At 42.6% G+C, this 15,884-nt stretch overlaps 2 protein-coding genes across 8 annotated transcripts in view; one reads left to right on the top strand and one right to left on the bottom strand.

Annotated features, from left to right (window-relative positions):
* Positions 1-26: 26 nt before the first annotated feature.
* DDX59 (DEAD-box helicase 59) lies at positions 27-13,530 on the bottom strand. 2 transcript variants are annotated; one of them, XM_015869463.2, is made up of 8 exons: positions 6,837-7,218; positions 5,885-6,710; positions 4,043-4,210; positions 3,432-3,521; positions 2,762-3,013; positions 1,776-1,928; positions 1,190-1,318; positions 27-356 (listed from the first exon to the last, which is right to left on the bottom strand). In XM_015869463.2, the coding sequence occupies exons 2-8, from the start codon at positions 6,704-6,706 to the stop codon at positions 93-95; spliced, it is 1,878 nt and encodes a 625-aa protein (XP_015724949.1). In that variant the 5' UTR covers positions 6,707-6,710; positions 6,837-7,218; the 3' UTR covers positions 27-92. The 2 variants fall into 2 exon arrangements, with proteins under 2 accessions (XP_015724949.1, XP_015724950.1); XM_015869464.1 differs by lacking the exon at positions 6,837-7,218 and adding an exon at positions 13,450-13,530 and having other exon boundaries at positions 30-356.
* A 440-nt stretch (positions 13,531-13,970) lies between these two features.
* Positions 13,971-15,884, top strand: part of CAMSAP2 (calmodulin regulated spectrin associated protein family member 2) — a 63,491-nt gene continuing 61,577 nt past the window's right edge. For 4 of the 6 annotated variants that reach the window (XM_015869461.2, XM_015869460.2, XM_015869459.2 and 1 more), the window contains exon 1: positions 13,971-14,300. In XM_015869461.2, the coding sequence (XP_015724947.1) occupies positions 14,235-14,300 (66 nt within the window). In that variant the 5' untranslated portion in view covers positions 13,971-14,234. The remainder of the gene's footprint in view (positions 14,301-15,884) is intronic. The other 2 variants (XM_015869458.2, XM_015869462.2) reach the window with 2 other exon arrangements.

Genomic DNA, 15,884 nt, shown 5'->3' with positions numbered 1-15,884 from the left:
ATTTGTCTTAACGAGAACACAGCGAGACATGAAAATTCCACATTTATTTTTATTACGCTTCCATAATAAATGCAAAGTCTGCTTTATCTTCGTTACCTCTGAGAACTGTTTTTGTCATGTTTCCTAATGATGTCCATAATATTATCCCCGGTTACAAGACTGTTTTCTAGTTGTTTAAGTCTCTGTTGTTCCCTTCTCTTTTGGTCATGAAGATACGGGGAATTAAGCAGCTGTGGGGGCAGAATCGTGCCTGTAGGTTTGACCCTCTTCACAACATCCCAGAAGAGTTTCTTGCTGTTGTTATTGATGAAGGTAATTGCAGTTCCACTGTGCCCCAGCCTCCCTGCTCTTCCAACCTGAAAAAGCAACAGCTCAGTTTAAGTTATTAAGGCTCAGTTTAATAGTAAAAATAATTCCCTCATATCTCATTTTCTATTATAAAAGCACATTTAGGTTACAGCAATACAACATAGATGTATATTGTAATACACACAATATGTGCAAGTGTCATCATAGCAAAAGCCCTTTACTCTCAATGCTCTTATGACAAAGTTATTACTCTGTATTATATCCCAAGTGCTTGAAAAATTAGAAAAGAAACTAAAAAGATTTCCTAAGTCCAAAAAGAAACAGTATTTTAGCACAAGCATAACTTTGGTATTTATTTACTACCTGCTTAAGTACAAAGAATCCAAAAACAAAGAGGCGTACTGCAGTTAGTAACATGGGATAACTGAGGTTAGGAGGATTTGTGGAAGTCATCCATTCCAAACTCCCATCCCAAACAGCGCTAACCAAATTTAGTTCAGATAGCTCAGGGCCTTGGTCCTGCTGAGTTCTGAATGTTCCCAACATTCCACAACCACCCTGAGCAACTTGTTTCACTGCTTTACCACTCTCTTCATTAAAATTACCTTCCCCTTTTATCTGGTCAGAATTTCCCTTGCAGCAAGCTGTGCCCATTGTCTCTTAATCTTTCACAGCACATCTACAAGCACAGTTTAGCTCTGTCTGCTCCATAACCATCCATTAGTGCTGCAATTAAATCTACCATGAGCCTTCTCCTCTCCATCCCAAACGAGTCCATTCTCCCTCAGTCTCTCCATGTAAGAGAATTTCCCCAAGCAGATGTCAGACTTCAGTACAATTTCAAATAGTGTTTCAGTAAATCAGTGACAGTATTTCTTACCTGATGTACATATTCATCCATACTTGAAGGCATATCAAAATTTACTACCAGTTTGACATTGACAAGGTCAAGTCCTCGTCCAAGGACTCCAGTACTTACTATCACTCCATACTTCTCTTGAAGTAATCCCTGATAGAGGAAAAAAAAAGAAATTACTGACTTTTAATTTTTTTTTTTATACTTTATCAGTGTTTGCAAACATTAAATCCTATGTTGGATGTAACAGTGACTGATGGGTTTATTCTATTAAAGAAGACAAAACGATCCCTTGTATTCTTGATTTAAGTAGGAACATCACTTACAAAGTGCTAAAGAAAAAACAGAACCACCATTTTAATTATAAAAGCATCGATTAAGTGAAATGCATATTTAAAATTTGTGTTTCAAAGCAAATAACCCAGGAAATTGTGTCCAGTATTTACCCGCTTTTCAAATGACTTCATCTGTAATTTTAACAAGCCCCACAACTCTCTCCTGTTTTCCCCCAGAAAAACTCCATATTTTACCACAGAGTAACAGTAAACTTAGACCTAATTGAGGTCATTTTCTAAATACCAAGAACCTATAAACTTTAGGAGGCACAAACCTGTAATATGGCTGTTCTTTCCACCTGAGATTTTTCAGAATGCACGGAAGTACACTGTAATCCTGTGATCTTATGAACAGCATCACTCAACAGATCAGCTCCTAGCTTGCAGTCCACAAATACCAACACAGGAGGCTTGAAGAGTTTCTTATCCTGTAAAATTAAATCACTATATAAGAAGGTACTACATTATGCTGCTCATCATCAAGAACTCATTTGATGTCAGCTGCTCAATGTCTCTAGCAGTAGCATCCCTTCTAGATGAACAAATACATCACGGACATAAGATTTCTAAGTTCAGAATCCAAGTTAATCTCAGTAACATGCACATTTCAGAAGTAGGGAGCTTTCCTTAAAAAAAAAAAAAAGCTACAACATAGTAATTATGAATTTAAGTCTTGAAGTTCAGCTAAAAATTCTTATTTCTTGCATAACCTCACTCAACACTTCCCCCCCTTCCATCCCTTCTGGTATTATTAAAATGCACATATGTAATTAAGGCCTGCAATATTCACATAAGGAAAAAAAAAACAAATCAGGAAAGCACTAAATTAACTTTCTCACTTGGTTTATTCTGCAACAACCTTCAAAATGACAAACCACTCCTAGGCCATAAAGCAGCTATGACAGTTTTAACAAGTCCTGCTCTTCCACCACTCACAGATAACCAGTAGAAATCATCAAGGCGTCATTCTGCAAATCACCAAAAACACCTAAATTGTCATTTTTCACTTAGTTCTAAGAACAGGAATGTAGTCTGCTGCTGCACTGAAGGATGTGTGAATGGCAGAGGTGGAGTACGTCCTGAAGTTGCCAATGAGGCTCTCATGCTGCAGCACTGTTGAAATATCACAGCTGCATGATGCTCAACATCACCCAGTTCTTGACTACATACAGATCAGAATCAAAGATGAGAACATGGCAGAGCTTTGTGAAGACGCACAAAGTTTTATACACGTCTCACGAGAAAAACCCATTGCACTTACATTTAGTATTTCAAATAGTTTCTTCTTTTTAGAAGGTTCTTCTACCCACAAAACAATCTGGCGCACATTGGAGCACGGTAGATTCTTCTCTCCAATTGTTATCCTTACAAAATCGTGCAGGAGCTGATTTGCTAAGTGTTCGATACCCACTGGAATTGTGGCTGACACCAGTATGGTTTGATGATCAGGAGAAACATCTTCCAAAATATCCAACACTTGCTGCTGGAAACCCATTTTTAACATAGTATCCACCTAGGTAAAAAAAAAAATAATAATAATACTACAGCAGCACAACAATACCCCCCAAAAAAAAAAAAAAAAAAAGCAAAAGCCTAAACTTGAAAAGATGAGCCATGATGCATGTCATTGGCATGTAATAATCCAAACACAGTAGAAACTTCCATTAGAAGAAAAGCTATGTAGGAAAAACAAAAGTAACTGGTTCACAGTGGTCTAGTAGCACTATCCCAGCTGTCAGATATCCAAGTCCTCTATAGTCAGCAGAATATGCATTGTTCAAACATCTCAAATGGTTTAAGGTGAAATCCTCTCATAACAAATACATTTCATCTTTATAGTGAACATTCCATACATTTGATCATTCAATAAGGCACCCACAATGACTCTACACGGAGTATATACATATAGCCTTGAGAATTAACAAACTTACTTCATCCACTACTACAATTTTTATGCCATGCAGTTGAACAGAACTTTGCCTTAAGATCTCTAGAAGTCTTCCAGGTGTTGCTATTATAACCTGACAAAAGACAAAAAAACCCAAAAAAATGTCAAAAGATGGATGAAAATCCTTAAAAAAAACTATCAGGTTACAGCACTGAGGTGAAAATGGTGATATTAGTGAAACTAGTTATGTTCAAATAAACCTCTAAATTTTCTAGGTAACTTAATTATGAAGACTCAAAAGGGAATGACCTTAGTACTCTAATGAACCATCTACATACCATCAATGCAATCTAGACTGGATGAAAAAATAGAAACATTTTGAACCTTACCTACAACTCTGTCTAGAAAAACAGCACATTTCACTATTTGAAAGCAGCAATACTAGTGTGATCCTTCCCAAAGCAACCACCACCTTCACTACATTCAATCAGAAGTAAAATGTAAAGAATTATTACTGTAAACTTTCCAAGAGCTAATAATTATTTCAGTAGCTTTCACATACTTAAGGAAAACTCCACATCTGTGTGTATCCACGTCTGTCAAAGGTCACATCTGTCTTCTGTGTGAATGTTGTGGAAACAACCCAGTCCTTACCTTGACACTTTGCTTGAGCCGATGAAGTTGGGGTGGCAGAGGTAAACCCCCTACCAGGAGAACTGTTCTCATATTTGGTAAACCAGCCATGAGTTCTTTAGCTTGTCTTTCTATCTGAATTGCTAATTCTCTTGTCGGTGCCAAAATAAGGGCAGATGGAGTTTCTGTCTACAAAAGAAGAGGTAAGAAATCTGTTGAACACAGAACTACTTTACAGTTGAGGTAAAAAGCTTTCAAAGACTACCTCACCCAGTACTGAAATACAAAATATGTAGTGTTGCTGCTGCGGATACAGTTAGACCACTAATGCCCTTTTTGTCTGAAGATAGAAGGTAGAAAAGAAATCCTTGACAATGGACAAGAAAAAAAGGCCCAAGAAGGAATACAAGTGGTGTTCTGTTATTTTTGTATTTTAGTTATTGCAACTGGTTACAGAAGTTCCACATGAACTCAAAACACAGGATACTAACTCTACCTAGAGACTGCACAGAATTCATAAGTCTTGATATCACAGAAGCTTAATATTTCTTCTTATCATCTTAGGCACCACTGTGACTAAGCACATCAGTAAGTATTAGACAGAGAAGACAAGTACCAATAGGACCCCTTATACAGCAAAAACATCTTGCTGAAAACCTCAAAACAAAATCAATAACCCCTGTCACCCACTTATATTAGTGGGTGATAATATTAACAAATAACCAACAGCAGTAAATGGTTTCTTGCCCACTGTATCTTCAGGGGAATTACACAGTCCAGAAGGACTCGGTTAAGTTGAACGCTTGCCAAGATGAAAACAACTGAAAACTCACCGCTGCAATTTGAAGTATCTAAGCCAGGAAATGTCAAACAGTATCTTATAACCACATTTCCCTTACATTCTTAATGTACCATTTGTCTGTTACATTAAAATGAAAATTATCTTAAACGAAATACTTTCTACATAAACATTTACTAGTAAAGTATCCTTAAGACAGAAAACCAAGGAGATTACCCAGTGAAATAATAATGATATGCATACAACTGTCCTGCAGACCTTGAGGATAGCCAGACAGAAGAGACACCAGAGTATAACACCACTGCTCCTCTGTGATGCTCCTGTACAACCTCCAGTGATACAGCATTTGGAAGAGTCAGAGTTACTTAAATAATCTTTGGACTGTCAGGTTGAAATATAGATACATGTACCCATCTACCTACAGAAAAGACATCAGCAGAGCAAAATATCACATGGAATCAGGTCTGAAATTTTCCAATTTCAAAGTTTTCTTGATTGTAGCCACTCATGCAATATAGAGCTGATGCACAAGGTACAGATGCTATCTGTCATTATTTCTCATTGTACATTCACATCCTTCTGAAGCAAAGATTTTAATTGCTTTCTCCCCACTGACAGCACTGTTTATAAAGCTAAAGGATTTCAAACACGATATAACCTGAAACTCCTGTAGTAGTTTGATGGTCAGCCAAGTAGATTCCAACTGAAATTACCTGACAAAAATCATACAAATGTCAGAAATCTTTCAGCCACCTGATGCATCAATATCCAGCAACTACTCCTTGCAGAACACCTGAAATCTTCTAAGTCATGCAGGAAGTTTGCCTCAAAACTTAGCTACCTCTCTTAACAAACAGAAACTATATGTTACACAATACTAATGATGATTATTTAGCACTCAGAGCACAAAATAACCAACAACCCTCTCCCACAAAGAGCCAACATTCAATCAAATAAATAAAAGACTTGAAATTAAGATGACTGCAATTACATTCTCAATTACACTGAAAATCTTGGAGGTAAGGTTGCATATCACTTTCTCTAAACACGCACTGTTTCATTACCTCATTCAAAACCTTCATAATAACAGGGAGCAGGAAGGCTGCTGTTTTTCCTGATCCTGTGTCTGCACTAGCCACAATATCCCTCCCTAACAGTCCAACAGGGATCATTTGCATTTGGATGGGAGTTGGGACTTCATAGCCAGAATTCTTTAAATTATTGTTTAAAGTTTCAGGAAAACCACAGTGTTCAAACTCTATTATAGGCCTTGGAACTTGCTGGCCCTGGATTGCAATACCTAACTGTAGTTTAAGGTTCTGAACCTGCTCATCTCTCAAACCTAAAATAAAGGAGTGCTCTTTATAGAAATAAGGTCTATTAAGCAGGAGAGTTTCTTCGTGAGATTCTCCTTTTGCGAGGTGATCAGATTTCAGCTTTTCCTCCTTCTCTTGAATTTGCAGGAGGTGTTTGGCTTTACATTCCAAGCTACAAACATCTTCATCTGTTTTATCACATATATACTCTCCATAGCGACCACAGACAACACACACGGGTTCTCCAGGTTCTGCCCAACGCTGGGATTTGCTGAAGGATTTTACAGGTTCTTCTGAAGAGCCATCTTCAGTGGGATTTTGGTTGTCTTTCCCTAAGGATGGGTCAGGAACACCAAGACCTGATGGAACACGGATGGGCTCCGCACACTGTACAACTTCATTTGAGTCGCATTTTGAAGTGGAAGTTTCTGTTGCAGCTGATTTACCGTCTTGGAACTCAGTGTTCTCCTCTAACGAAGACCCTCCAGCAGACGATTTACTTTTCTTAGCTGTACAGCTTCTGTCCTCATCAGCACTCCTCTTGACTTTAACAGATCTCGGTAAAAACATGCTCCTGTACAGCAGAAAGGAAACAGCCGTCAGAAACTCCTGCCTTTGAGAAAAATACAGCGCCGAGGAAATACCCAACCTGAATCCCACCCTCAATAAATATCCCCGAGCTGTCTCCTTTAAAAATTACCTCGCTGTTAGCAATGCCGACACAGGGCAGCAGCACCCGGAGCGCCGCCACCACCGTACCCAGCTCGGAGCACAGGAAGCTCCAGCTCAGGCCCCGCCTGCGTCCGTCAGCCGCTCTCAAAATGGCGGCACTGGCCGGGCTGAGGGGAAGGGAGGCGGGGAGCACGTCACCGGCAGGAGGCGAGATACGGCCGCTCGGTGCCTACACAGCTCCACAAGTCAAGTTCCAAACGCTTCCTTTAGATCAGCCTCCACTGCTGCTCTGAGTGACTGCTACTGCCGGGATCCAGCATACAGAATATTTAATTCCTGTGATGTCATTCTGTACACAAAGTATTCAATGCACTCTGAATAGCTCACCTAAAAAAAATACAATTAGTGGATAATTTTTTCCACTGACTCACTCTGAAGATCTGACATTCATTTTGCAGTCCTGTGACTTATATGGTATTAATTTTCCTAGCAGAAATCTTTGTCGTTTGTTAAAAAAAAATAACTGTGACTGCTAAGCAAAATAGAGGATAAAAGAACTGTGATGTAGTTGACCAACAATGAAGCTACACCTCCAGCTAACATCCCTTACCACAAAGTGCTGCAATGCAATGTAGATGCCCATTACTGAGTGGAACTTTGTCCGTGACTTTTTAAACAGGAAAACTTACCCAAGTTCAAAAGGCAATACTTTATAAAATGAACTTTCATTTCCGTCCAAAAATCATACATAAATTTTACTGTTCCTCATCTAAAAGTACTTCTTGTGTTTGTTTTCCTTATGCAGAGAAAAGAACGACTGTTCACTTTTGCTACATCAAACACTCCTTCCCCAACCCACCCATATTATTTTTTTTCATAGAGTCCAAAACTTACAATCTTGGAAAGCCAAATAAGTGAAGCAAAAGTCTCCTGCCAGTTCCTCCCCACTAAAGAACATGCTGCCATTTGAACATGAGAGGTAAACAAGGAGATGACCAAGTCCATGAAAATACCCAAATCGCTTTAGGCCTTAACAGTCCATCTCTGAACACTCACCATTTCAAAGCTTGGCTCTAATTACAGCTTTCTCTAGTTGCTTTTATTTACATTCTTCCAAGAAACCCAGCTCAGACAAAACAACTGTGCTTCTAGTTCAATTCCAGACTAATCAGTACTTCCTGGTACCAGCAGATTAGTTAAAGAATATCCTCTCAAAACCAAACATAAGAAGTAGAAAGAACTCATCTGAAAACAGCTTCCAACCTAATACCTCCTAAATTCATCACAACTCCCACCTGCTTAAAAGATGAAGACACAACACAGCTTGACACCTCTGATCAGAACAGCATTGTAGCTAATACTGGACACTGTATGAATCTATTGCACTAGTGTAGCTCATGCATAGCTCTGCAAGAACGATAATTAAATATGAATAGATAAAATAGTAGTTATCTCTTATGAGATAAAGCTTAACTCAGTACGTGCAATTTTTATTGCGTAAAAGAAAATGTTATTCTATGCTACAAAGAACAGCAAGCGCAGTTCAGGTGTAATAAAATGGAGGTCCTGAAGACAAAAAGTGAAAATATCAATAAACAGCAACTATGTAAGACTACAGATAACCCAAAGAAATGAGAACATATCACTAAATGTTCAAGAAAACACACATCCTTTAAGGCTCTCAAGCTTTTTCTTCTAAGAACCATTTGCAGTGTTTATCAATTAGCAGTTACAAACACTAAGCAAACAATACTCTGCTTCCCATGCCTTGTGGCACCAAATTCCCTCTTTAATTGTGAGCTCCGTGACCACCAACCTCTGAAGATGAAACAACAGATTCGTCCTTCTGAAATTTAGCTGGTTTCCTAAAAGTTGTTTACTATGGGAACACACAGTCAATGCATTAGCTCAGCTTGATAAAGCACGATAGCTATTAAAAAAGAAAGCAAGCTTAACAAATGCAGCCAATCTCTCACTACCACACTTGAATAACTGCTCCCCTATGCTTTTTGTTAGAGAGATTCAAAGAATATGCCAGTAACCTTACAGATGGTGACTCTAACACCAGAGGGTAGCAAGACTGAAATAATGAATGCTTCCTTGTTCAGCAGTTTTGTGCTGTTCCAAGAAGGATCTGCCAAGAACTTTCCATGCAAGCCTTATTTTTCTGGGATTTGTAACTTGGCTGTAAAAAAATCCAGCACAATAATGACTGGATCAGAAGAATTCAGATTGCAGCTTTTAAAATATACTTCTAAACTTCAGAATAAACTCAAATCAAACTGTCATCAGCAATTTTACATTCCAGATCATTACAGATGTTCTAACCTTTTTGGTATTAAACAAGTCCAAAGAACTCCAATATAAATGGAGAATTTTGTGCCATATACATCAGTAAATTCTTCAGCATATTTCCCCTTTGGGAAAAGCTGTATGAAATCCACATGAAGGACTCATGGGATTCTACCTGCTGAACGATTCAGTAGATTAAATCTGTGCTAATTCTTCAGACAAAGCAGCTGACTTGGCTGAAAGGACAGGTTGGAAAAACAACTGGCAAAAAAACACAGCAGTCTTATAAAACACAAACTTAGAAAGTCCACGTTAAAATGGTCTGGTTTGGTTTTGTTTAAATCAAATGATTAGCAATTTCAAGCCACGCAAATGACCATTTCCAGTTTTCCAACTTCCTGTCCTTTGGCACAGTGTCTATTTATGGCCTCAAGTTGCGCCAGGGCAAGTTTAGGTTGGATATTAGGAAGAACTTCTTTACAGAAAGGGTAGTTAGGTACCGGAAGAAGCTCCCCAGGGAGGTGGTTGAATCGCCATCCCTCATTGTGTTTAAGAGCCATTTGGATGTGGTACTGAGGGATATGATTTAGTGTAGGGTTTTTAGAGTTAGGGTTCTGGTTAGTCTGCAGTTGGACTTGATCTTCAGAGTCTTTTCCAACCTGGGTAATTCTATGATTCTATTAGAACAAGGTCTTTCTGTACAGTTACTTGCCAAAGCAATATTGTTTCAGGTTGCATCTGGTAAAATACATAGAAATTAGACTGTTACATGTAGCATCATGTAATAACTGAAGCTCCAGCTACAGAAAGCTTTCTTCCATGAAAAGGCCAGTCATGAAGCAGCCAGAAGGCTACAACCATTACCTGAGCACTGAAAAGAGCTGTGGAAAGGTGGTAGCTTGGGCTTGCACCTGAGAGGAAGAAACCTCTCAATTCCAAACTGAGAGACAACAAAAATATACCCATCAATTATAAAATTGCTCTGAACTTATCTGATAGGATCATCGCCAGGGAAATTCTTAAAGAAATATAGCTGGAAAATACCATGAAATACCATTCATTTTCTTGACTAATTTGTTTTTCCCTCAGGGGGCTTTGCCTATAGCACATCAGCCTCCAGAACACCTCTACCTACCAGTTTTGTGCAAATTAAAACTAAGTAGGCATATGAAATAACAGCTCCTCTGAGATTATTTGCAATTCTACCAAACACGTTAGATGTACAAAAGGACAAATGCTAGACATGTTTCATCATTCTTGAGGACTCCATGAACTGGAGTAAAGCCATGGCTCTCATTCTCATTCTGTTCAGCTTCAGAGTAAACTAAAGCTGCAGAGGAACAGCTCCCCCTGACACTACTGATTTAAATGCTTGAAAACAGAGCATTACTGCACTATTCAACCTGAACAAGGAAAAAGTGTGGCTAGACAGACAAGAACAAAGAGAGCCTACCAGATCAGTGAGACTCAGAGCAAAAACAAAAGGCTTCTGTATTACCAACCCTGTCTGTTCTGCAAGAAGCCACAAACACAGTCAGTGGTTATAAGAGGGAATTGGCCCTGGGAAACATGTCAGTATGTCTTCAATGATTAAAGGCACAGCAGAAGCACATCTCCATGCAGATGGCTCTTAATCATCTGTTGATACACAGGAAACCTGCTCTCTAGTAGCAGCGAGGATATTTCTGCAGGACTCTTAAGTAATGAAATCAGAGCAATGTAATAATGTCAAAGCCTTATTTGCTACTGCTTGCCTACTATTACAGTATCTATAGCACTGTAATTTGAACTCTGAAGTAACATCGTCACTTTGTTCTACATTTCCACTGGTCTCTGACTAGAACAACTACAACCCAGTACAACAAAACATTTACAGATCTTAGTTTTTAGTCTTTAGATGTCCCACCTCCAGTTCAACTCTTCCCTCAGAGAATGGAAATAATGCTCCTAATTATTCTAGCAAAATACTGCATAAGAACTTGGAGGTAAAAGGAAGAAAATGCAGCATTATGCCCTATATCTTGGATACACTTTCTCATTGAGATGGTTTTTGTTTCCCTCACTCTTTTCTTTTTATCTGGTGACCGCAACTTACTGCTCTTCCTGAAAGAGAACAGAACAAGCTGGGTCAGAGACTCAAGTACCCAATTTCAGCAGATGTTTTACAAATAGTGAACTACTCACTTGATTGAACAAGCTGGACCTGCATCAACACAGCTGACAGCAATATCTAGCTTGTTACCTTACATTCTCCAATAACACAATTGCTTCCTTTCAGTTCAACACAAGCAATGAAGCAGGAAAGAGCTTGTCACAGACACAAGTTGCCAGACTAAAGGGAAGCAGATAGGTATACCATCAACTCCCCTTTCTAGTCCTTATTAACAGAAGTAATCCAGGGATTACTTCTGTTGCATCATATAACAATTCCCTTGATTCAGTGCAGTGCCTACAGGCACACACCCAGGCTGCTGCTTCACACACTAAATTATCACCTATAAGGACTGTACTATGTCTGTTAAGACAAAGCCTATGTGAGGGATTATGAAGATCTGTGTACAACTAAGCATCCCAGATGTTCTCTGTCTGGCTCAGATGCCTCCCAGAGCAATGATCATCAAGAAGGCTCAAACCTTCTTTAGAAAGCAAGTTTCAACCTGCCTGCACCCTTCCTTCATCCTCATTCAACTACACTGGCTAACAAGAAGAGAAGGCCCTGCTTCAAACAGCCTTGACTATGACTGCCACTCCCATTCTTTGGGCTGAGAACTGAAACAATCACTGCCCCCTACCCAGGTAAAGCAACTGAGAAAGTGCTCTGAGCTTCAATAAACACTATGTGAAAACAGAGTAACCCGGCCACCAGCCATTTAGGGCCGCTGAGGAGGAACCAGTTCACAGGTAGCAGGGTGGACCAGCTGATGAGAGGCCAAAATAAAAATGCTACATGTGATGAAGGTAGTGGATGAAAATTACTGTATGGTAACAGTCACACCATGTAGGACAACAGGCACACAAAGATTGAAAAAAGGTGTCATGTAGAGAAGCATAATTAATGACATAAATAGAATGGACAAAGAATTGAGTGCAGCAATTCTTAAATAAGGAAAATCCCTTTAAAACCAGTAAGTGCTTCAGCAGGAGAACGCCTGGATCTCTGAGGACAGAATAGCCAGAGAGATGTATAAATTTACTGTTTAATCTTTAAACTCTCTTTTGAGATGCCCAAGAAGACAGAAATCATCCAAGTTAGTTCTTCAAACACACATTCTTTGCATGGCACCCTTGATCCAGAAAAACAATTGTAAAGTTAATTACATTTGCTCATGTCTTTAGTGGCAGTGATTTCAAATGGGAACTACACACACATTTAACCTTAATCTCTGCTGCCGAGTTTTTATTACTAAACATAATATGTGTACATATATAAATATAATATGTGCATATGAAGCCTGCACTTCTCATGTACGGAGTACGGAGCACTTTGCAGTGCTCCACCTGTACTTGGGTGCTTCCCATTTCCTACAAAGGGAATCACAGCCGGCTCCTGTCAGCGACACGGAGCTGCCTCACAGCCCCGGAAGCACACGTAGCACACAGCAGTGAGATGCCAAGTCCGACTTAAACGCAAAGACGTAAGAAATACGAATAGAAGCGTTATGCGAATACCTCAGCTTTTCGCTCGGGCTGCACCAGCGTGTGCTGCTGGCTGCCGGCAGGAGCAGCCCCGGTAGCGACACGGAGAGAGCAGGGCCCGACACGGAGCAGCGCCGCTTCCCGCTCTCACAGTCTCGTGCGGGTTGGAAGGGACCTTAGGGATCATCGAGTCCAACCCCCGGGATTCGAGCCTCTGTGTAGCAGAGCGGCACTTCACAGAATCACAGAATGAATCACAGAATGACCCGGGTTGGAAGGGACCTCAAGGATCATGTAGTTCCAACCCCCTGCCTGGCAGGGCCACCAAACATACACCTTTACTAGATCAGGTTGCCCAGGGCCCCGTCCAACCTGGTCTTGAATCCCTCCAAGGACGGGGTATCCACAACCTCCTTGGGCTTCTACCACTTCTACCACTTGCGCCACAGGAGGATTCGAACCCGGGGTCTCCAGTGTTGCAAAGTGGCGTCCTTAACCACTGCGCCACCGCTCTCCTTCTCCCTCAGGTCGGCCCTGAGCAACCCACACTTCCATCGCCTCCTCAGCAGCGCGCCCCGCTCTGCCCACCCGCTCCCCGCTCAGCGCCGCAGCACAGAAGCTCCTCCCGCTCCGCAGGGCGGTCGGTCCCCTTGGCCAACACCTCCCGCCCTTCCCCTCCATTCCCCGCCGCCGGCCCGGCCGCCCCCCGTTACCGTCATCGCTCCGCCCGAGGTTCGGGCTGTGCCCGGCGCCAGCCCCGCCCCCTGCGGGCTGTGCGCCCACGTGACCGCGCGTTCCCGCCCCGCCCCGAGCGAGCAGGCGGCGGCGGCCGTGCTTGTGTGTGCGCATGCGCAGCCGCGCGTCTCCCGTCCGGTGCGGCAGCTGCGGGCGCTCCGCCGCAGCGGCGGCGTCTGAGGCAGAGCGGGGCCGAGCCGTGTGGGCAGCGCCCGGCCGGGGGACACCGGTGTGCGGCCGGCACCGCTCCCGGCCCGCATTGTTCCGTTGGCAGGGCGAGGCGAGCCCCGCGCCGCCTGGAAACCGCTGCCCGGCGTTTTGACATCTCGGTGCCGGCGCTGGGCAGGGCCGCGTCCCGGCCTGCTGCGGCTGGGGGCACGGCCGGCCGCTCCCGGGGCGCAGGGCTCCCGCCGGACGGATTCACCCGGGCCGTGCGGGCCGAGGTCAACGGAGCCGGCTGGAGGAGCGAGGGGGGGCGGCGGCTTGAGAGCGGGGAGACAAAAGGCCGGAGGAGGAGGAGGAGGACGCCGGGATCCGCCACATTCCTGTGTGGAGGAAGGCGGGAGGCGGCCCGGGCGCGGACAGCTGGGCCCGCGCTACCCCGGCACCGCGCCGCCGATGTGCCGCACGGCAGCGGGACCAGGAGCTGGAACCATGTAAGTTCGGATCGGCCAGGGGTCCCGTGGGAAGATGGGGGATGCCGCGGACACCAGGGAGATGAGGAAGACTTTCATTGTTCCTGCCATCAAACCCTTCGACCATTATGATTTCTCCCGAGCGAAAATCGCCTGTAATCTCGCCTGGCTGGTGGCCAAAGCCTTCGGGACAGGTAGGTGGTGGCTCTTCTCTCCTCCTTTGATGCGTTTGCCCGGGGCTGCGGCGCTGCTCGTCGCTCCGTGCTGGTGTGCTTTGTTACCTGTGGGCTTCGTCTGGTAACGCTAATCTGTCCTTGAGTCTTGTTGTTGTTGCTATTCTGCGTTATAGAGGTAATATAATCTTATTTTAGGAGTTGAGCTCTCTAGATTGTGTTTTGTTTCTCTCCTAGGGTCACGCTTTTCTAGAAGGCAAAACAACACCACCGGCAATCCGTGTTTGTCTTTCTAAGAGCTGAGTTAGGGGCTGGCAGTGGGAGTGGATGCGTGCTGTGGTTCTGACGTGTGACAGCAGCCCGTAGCCATTGGAGTGGTTAAGCAGTAAGAAGGATTGGGGAGAAAAGCGTTTAATGCCAGTTGTCGGCCTACAGAGCACGGCAGGTTCATCCTTTCTGTCCGTAAGCAGAAATGGCAGCGATTGCCGTGCCCCCGAGAGGCATCATCTGTGCAGCTTTGCCACCCTGGCCCATGAGGAATACCAGAGCTATTATTCGATGCTTGAATTGGTATTTATTGAGCAAAATCAGACTTACAGAGGTCTTCTGAGGGAGACATCTTGGAAATTTACCAAGCTGGTTTTGTTTGTTTGTTTGTTTTTCCAGCTGCAGTATGTGAATGGTTTAATGATTTTGGATTGAAAGTAGGGATTTTCTTTAAAAGTTGGCTTCAGCATTAGTTGTCAGTATCTTTAAACTTATTCTGTAGGGAATGACAGAAAAAGGTTCTTTTTTTTCTGGGGCTTTCGAGCTTTTGCATTTAAGCCAGAGCATTGCTTAATGTATTCCAGCAAGGTTAAAGATGTGCCCTTATGGTGCTTCTGGGAAATAGCGGTGTTTGATGTGGGGTTTGCATAAAGCTGGGAGTTTCAGGGTGGCTGAACTTAGTGCAGTTCTACTGTGTTTATTGATTACTGAACTAAACTGCATATTTATTATCTAAGAAATCGAAGTATTGTTTTCATATTAGTAATTGCCAATAAATATTGCTTGCTTTCTGTTGTAAAACAGGATGAGCATATTATGTTTTTATGTAGGGCCTTGTCAGCTCTGCAGACGTAAGAGTTGAAATAGGAGTCATGAAAGTTCATACAAGTCCTTGGTTCTGGGTCTCGAGCCGTCATGTTCTATGAGCTCAGCTCTGTCGGCTCTGCTTGTGGCAGGTCGGGTGCACAGCGCTTTGGCAATTACATAACCTGGTGTTCTGAAACCCTGAAAGGCTTTTGTTACTGGAGTTAGACAAATGCTCGGCCCACAGCTGAAAGTCTCTGTATATATGGGGTGAGTTTCTATCGCATGCGTAAAGCAACTTACAGAGTGTTTCTCGGTTAACAGCGTATGGGAAGGGTGATCCAGAACACATTCCTTAGCCTTGGTTTCTGTGCTGGTCCAGACATCAGAGAAATGTGAGTAGAGGAGGTAGCAGCTCCTTCTGACCTCAAATAGTGCCATAATGTTCAGTAGGAAGAGGTGAACAAACACAATTGTAGCATTTCCGATCTCACTGGTCTTGAATTTGATATTATCTCTAATGGCTGTGAAGAA

The sequence above is a fragment of the Coturnix japonica genome, chromosome 8 (assembly GCF_001577835.2).
Source record: "Coturnix japonica isolate 7356 chromosome 8, Coturnix japonica 2.1, whole genome shotgun sequence".
In the NCBI taxonomy this organism is placed as follows: Eukaryota; Metazoa; Chordata; class Aves; order Galliformes; family Phasianidae; genus Coturnix; species Coturnix japonica.
The sequence above is the reverse complement of the archived record's forward strand: the minus strand, read 5'-3'. Positions and strand labels throughout refer to the sequence as shown.